General features: G+C 35.9%; 1 protein-coding gene across 1 annotated transcript; it reads right to left on the bottom strand.

Moving 5' to 3' along the window:
• Positions 1 to 4,166: 4,166 nt before the first annotated feature.
• Positions 4,167 to 5,529, bottom strand: LOC148299898 (elongation factor 1-alpha-like). Its single transcript, XM_088275519.1, has one exon. The coding sequence runs from the start codon at positions 5,513 to 5,515 to the stop codon at positions 4,193 to 4,195; it is 1,323 nt and encodes a 440-aa protein (XP_088131645.1). The 5' UTR covers positions 5,516 to 5,529; the 3' UTR covers positions 4,167 to 4,192.
• Between the last annotated feature and the right edge of the window lie 907 nt (positions 5,530 to 6,436).

Raw genomic sequence — 6,436 nt, 5'->3', positions numbered from 1 at the left:
GCTCATGCACTGATCGCATAATATAATAATAACAGTAATAATGATAATATTTTCATGTGAATCATTGCCCAACTTTATCCAAAATTTCGTTTCCTATTCTTTCGTTTGCAATGGCCTTAGTCTTATAAGTAAAGAAAGAATTATTTTATTTATGCTCATTAATGTATGATTACCACAGCTTATCTTTATTTAATGTCTCTGAATGCCCGACTACAAAGAGCAGATGCTTCGCCCTTGTTAGGGAGACATTCATCCGATTTTTATCCTTGACAAAGCCTATTTTTTGTTTATTTGCACGCACGCAACTCATTATTATGACATTCATCTATTGGCCTTGGAAGGAGTCGACTGTGTTTATTTTGAGGTTTTAGGAATTTTATAGCTATTTGCTTAGCCTTTGTTTAATCTGGAGGCATTGTCTCTTGTAGGGTGTTATTACTCCGATTGTTAGGTTTTTATCTCTGATCAATGTTTTGACAATCTTCACGACAATTTCTGCCTCTTACTCGTTGATGTATGATTTGAATTTATTGCTCTATTTTCCGTAACTGATGTTGAAGAAGTATAAACATTTTTCATTGGCCAAATGGAATATTGATTTTGGGATAGGCTAATTTGGGCCATTCTTAAGTTTGCTCTGATAAAACCGTTTATTTGGAAACTTACTTAAAGTTGGGTGCATTCGGTATTGCGTATCTAAAAGATGCATTTCGAGTTTTGCATCAATCATTCTTTCAAACAGGCTGCGGTTATATTTTGTTTTTTAAGCATTTCTAGATAGCACGGTTGGAGGCAGCTGCTCGGCATCTCCTACCAAAATCACCTTTTTGACCCCTGTCTGTAAAGGCACAAGAGTGCTGGGCTATGTAGCTTGGCTGGCTTCATCAATAATAAGGCAATTCACTCTATCACCCAGATTTTATCTCACATTTTTGCTGCCACTACCGCTTAAAGTCGTAAAAATAAGCCAATGCTCTTCAAATATCTTTCTTCTGACTTATTACAATGTTTGATTCATCAAAACCTACTTGCTTCTCTTGAGTAATTAAAGTGTCAGCCTTTTAATTTTGTTTGTTATTTATTTATACTATGCCTGAGGAATATTTTGAAGCTTGTTATCGAGTTTGCTTTGAAGTCCTTCAATTTATATTCCTAATTAAACTGACGTTGGCTGGTTTTTCCCAAATATCCTTATTTCTAAAATGTGTTTGAAGTTAATTTCTAAGAGATCTTTTGTACTTTAATCAACATTTCCGCATCTCAGCATTTTCACTTAGCAATCACTTCCGATTAATCCCTTTGCATTTATTTTTCGGCAGATGTCATTTATTGCTGCATTGGATTGCGAGCAAACATGAATATATTTTTTGGGGTTTTTCTCTAAAATCATTAGTTAATGTTAAAGAGAGATCATTTGAAGAATTGTTGAGGTTTTGCCTGTTCCCGGTGGCCCATGAATTAGATGTAGTCCTATTGGGTTTGAGGCAATATTGGTGATCGCCCTTCTTTGTGATTAATTGCTTTTGTTTGAATTTTGTATTTGCTTATAGGCTTTACTCTCTTAAATTTTCTTCCTTCTTTTTAAGAGGATCGCTTAATCACAAGGTTTTTGACCAGTTTGGGGGTTCAGAATGAAAGGAAATAAGCTTGATTAGTCAATGGAGGAGATTGCAGCAAATTATCGTTGGCTAGTGACAAGAGAAGTTAAAAGCGTAAAATACGAACATTTTATAATTTGAGTTTCGTCATTAGGGAGGCATTTTATGATGAGATTGCATGTAATTTGTTCTTGTTCCATAATACAGAGACATCTTGTTTCTTGTTCACTGTCGATATTCTATAAAGTGGAGGCAATTCCGACTTGTTCGCCTTGTAGCAGCATTTTGTTAAGCTTCAATTTCTGATATTAGTTTTAAGTAATGAATTCAATGAATTTTTTCAGCTTTGGCGAGTTTCTTATTTTCGAGAAAGATGTTTTAAACTTGCCTTTGATTGCTGTTGGCTTTTCCGCTTCCTGGCATTTTTAGATTTCTCCATTGACGTTAGTAACTGTCTAGAAAAACAGAAGTTGTTATAAAGTTAGCTAATAGCTAGAATCTTCTTAATTATAAATGGTTTTTATTTTCACATGCACATTTGGAGCCTGACTTTTGAAATTGTTATGCTCCAAGATATATATGTCCAGCTAGCTGAGACTGGGGTTTAACTGTTCTTAAATTAAGGCTGAAACTTAGTTATTTCTTTGAGAAATGGAAGATCTGAAATTTGTAGTGGACTCTCGCCGCATTGAAACTGATTCATGGTGTATTGAAACTGGCTTAGAACGCGAGTAGGATTGCATAGATGATTCATGATGTTCAGGAACTGCCCTATATGTAGAAACTGGCTTAGAACGCGAGTAGGATTGCATAGATGATTCATGATGTTCAGGAACTGCCCTATATGTAGAAACTGGCTTAGAACGCGAGTAGGATTGCATAGATGATTCATGATGCTCAGGAACTGGCCTATATGTAGAAACTGGCTTAGAACGTGAGTCAGATGGGTCATAGTGTTGAGGAACTGGCCTATATGTGGAAATTGGCTTCGAACGTGAGTCATATGGGTCATAGTGTTGAGGAACTGGCCTATATGTGGAAATTGGCTTCGAACGTGAGTCATATGGGTCATAGTGTTGAGGAACTGGCCTATATGTGGAAATTGGCTTCGAAAGTGAGTAAGCTTGTTCATATGATTTATGGTGTGTATTCTTCTAAATAGCATCACTAGATTTTTTGGATGGAGGATTGTCTTGAGGTTTGCGGCCAAAAAAATTACCCATGGTGTGGCTGATACAAAATAATTTATTATTAACACTTTAGGAGTCCTTTGATTATCATCAGACCGGAGTCACTTAATTTTCAGTCGGAGTCATTTAAATAAAAATTTATAATATAGTTATAATAAAATGAAATTGTCTGATATATTTAATTTGAGATGTTCGTTTCAAATCTAATTTTATATTTTTAAATGATTGTTTTTATAATTTATAAATAATAATCCATTTTGGCTGAGATATTAGTCGAAAGTATCAGTGTTTTCGCCATCACTTTGAATTTAGTGCAATAATCCGCTCAAAAATACACACCAGATTCAAAAATGATAGTCATATACATGAAACTTGAATAACTCAAACAACAGCTGCGTAAAAAAATAAAGAAATTCAAATAAACTCGGGATAGATAAGGCATATTTACCATAACAAGTCAGAGCAATTGCTTCACTCTGCTATCGAGCTCATTCTCTCATACTTTACAAGCCCAAAACCAAAGAATATACCATAAGAAGTAATTGCTTTCTTTTCCTTTATCTTGCCATTTTCCTTTAAATGATAAGAACACTGATAAAAGGCCAATACCTAATTTACCTCAAACAACAACAACATTTCAAGAAACCCCAACAATAAATGTCATAGTCCCAAATAATTAAATCACGGAATCTGAATAGATTCGAACTAACTGGAAAATATCCTCATAAATTGCAGAAGCGCATACCCAAATTATAGCACATATCGATTGTTTTAATCACAAACTATCCTGCCCTTAGAAACAAAAATATATTTAAAGAATAAAGAAAGTATAAAAAATGTTACTTGAAAGAAGTTATAATGCATATGAAAGCAATATGGAGAAATAAATTGAGAAGTATTTTGAGAGAATTGGAAAACAAAGGAAGATAGCTGTCAGGCGGAAGTATAATGATATGCTGAGCATATTATTAAATAGCTTTGAAGGCATAAAAATGAGAAATGTTGAATAAATTATAAATGAATTCCTCCAAAAAGCCAATAATCCAATGGTAATCAGCATTGCAATTAACTAATAATGCAATTTGTAATAAATATAAAAAAATAACACAATTCTTTAGGGAATTTAATCGAAGCCAGAATAAAATATGAGAAAAACACTCTGAATGATGATATTTATATTGCTTAAATTATTTAAATACTCCTTACAGTCAGATATTTATGAGTATTTATGAGCAGCAGCATATTCGATATCACTGATTTATTCGTTTGGTACCATAAATTTTTGAACTATCATAAATATTTTCATAGTTTCTATTACACAGATAAATAAATAATTCAGTAAAATAGAAGCCCAAGTTATTATTTTAAGCACATTGAATAGAACAATAGATACAATGGACATAATCACTTTTTGGTGGTTGCTTGCTTTTTCTGGGTTGCCTTGATGACACCAACTGCGACGGTTTGTTTCATATCTCTGACGGCGAATCTTCCCAATGGAGGATATTCAGCGAAACTTTCACAGCACATGGGCTTGGATGGCTTCATGATAATGATGGCTGAGTCACCATTCTTGACGAACTTGGGTTCTTCTTCAGTGGCCTTTCCTGTTCTTCTGTCGACTTTAGCTTGAATTTCAGCGAATTTGCAAGCAATGTGGGCAGTGTGGCAATCCAAGACTGGGGTATAGCCGTTTTCGATTTGTCCGGGGTGGTTCATGATGATGACTTGGGCGGTGAAGTTTTCGACCTCAAGTGGGGGATCGTTCTTGGTGTCACCAGCAACATTTCCTCTCTTGATATCCTTGATTGACAAGTTCTTGACGTTGAATCCGACATTGTCTCCCGGGATGGCTTCAGTGAGAGCTTCGTGATGCATTTCAACTGATTTGACTTCAGTCTTGACTCCAGTTGGTGCGAAAGTGACGTTCATTCCTGGCTTGAGGATACCGGTTTCAACTCTGCCGACTGGCACAGTTCCAATACCACCAATTTTGTAGACATCCTGAAGGGGGACTCTGAGTGGCTTCTCAGTGGGTCTTTTTGGGGGCTCGATCTTATCAAGGGCTTCGATGAGGATTGGGCCTTTATACCAAGGGGTGTTGGCAGATCTTTCCAACATATTGTCTCCGTCCCATCCTGAAATGGGGACAAATGGAATAGCATCGGGTTTGTATCCGACCTTCTTCAAGAAATCTTGGACTTCTTTCTTGATTTCGTCATACCTAGCTTCGGAGTAGTTGACAGATTTTTCATCGATTTTGTTCATGCAGACGATCATTTGCTTGACACCGAGGGTGAATGCAAGAAGGGCATGTTCTCTAGTTTGTCCGTCCTTTGAGATACCGGCTTCGAACTCTCCTTGAGGAGAAGCGATCATGAGGATAGCGCAATCAGCTTGGGAAGTTCCTGTGATCATGTTCTTGATGAAATCTCTATGTCCCGGGGCATCGATGATGGTGAAATGGTATTTGGGTGACTCGAACTGCCAAAGAGAGATATCGATGGTGATACCTCTTTCTCGCTCGCTCTTAAGCTTATCCATAACCCAAGCATACTTGAATGAAGACTTTCCTTGTTCAGCAGCCTCCTTCTCATATTTCTCAATGGTTCTCTTATCAATGCCACCGCATTTGTAGATCAAGTGACCTGTGGAGGTTGATTTTCCGGAGTCGACGTGTCCAATGACGACGAGGTTGATGTGAACTTTGTCTTTGCTCTTTGACATATTTGTGATTGTTGAATTATAATCGTGGAACTAAATAGAGAATAATTTGAATGATATGGCAAGAAATTTAAGCAATTGCCTAAATTTTATCACAGAATTGTAAAATGACTGTCTTTGTGTTTCTCTTGCGCTTCCTGACGTTGTACTACGGGGCTTTTGTTGCTCTAACTGTCCTGAACTCGAATAAATTGTTTTAGGGGAATTTCCTTTCGATTATTTATTGCCGAAACTTCTAATAAAATATTTGTTACCACCCCAAAAATCACATAATAAACAATTTCCATAAATTATCCTCACAAATGTCCGTGAACTCCAAACAATGCTTTGAAGGAACAAATAAATCAATAAAATGACAAATTACTTTATCCACTCAAATAATATTAATTGTTGTATGATCCTTATGATTATGTGCATATACATCGATTAGACAGGGTCAATACCAATTGTGCTCCATGTATTGTTGCTCATGAAAGAGTATAGTATAAATTATAATGATGTCAGGGGATTTGTTTAGGAAGTTTGTTTTTGATAATTAGATCACTATTAAAATCCTCAAATATATAATCTGTATTATTATGCATTGATATATATTGGCATTCATATTGGCATTGATATTTATTTTGATCATCTGCAGATCATAAATACCATACTGATCTATATATTGATTTAATGCGTGCACATACGCCTGAGTATAAATAACAATCGAACATGAAAAACTGAGTATAAATAACTGAGTATAAGTAATCGCATAAATATTTCCATCGATTGTTAATTATACATCCATAGAATATATATAGAATTTTAACATTCCAATAGAAATGACAAACTGCTAGAGGATCGGGGTTGGGGTTGGGGTTGGGGTTGGGGTTGGGGTTGGGGTTGGGGTTGGGGTTGGGGTTGGGGTTGGGGTTGGGGTTGGGA

The sequence above is a fragment of the Brachycentrus maculatus genome, unplaced genomic scaffold (assembly GCF_059751285.1).
Source record: "Brachycentrus maculatus isolate JH-2025_06_01 unplaced genomic scaffold, ASM5975128v1 h1tg000898l, whole genome shotgun sequence".
Classification (NCBI taxonomy): domain Eukaryota; kingdom Metazoa; phylum Arthropoda; class Insecta; order Trichoptera; family Brachycentridae; genus Brachycentrus; species Brachycentrus maculatus.
The sequence above is the reverse complement of the archived record's forward strand: the minus strand, read 5'-3'. Positions and strand labels throughout refer to the sequence as shown.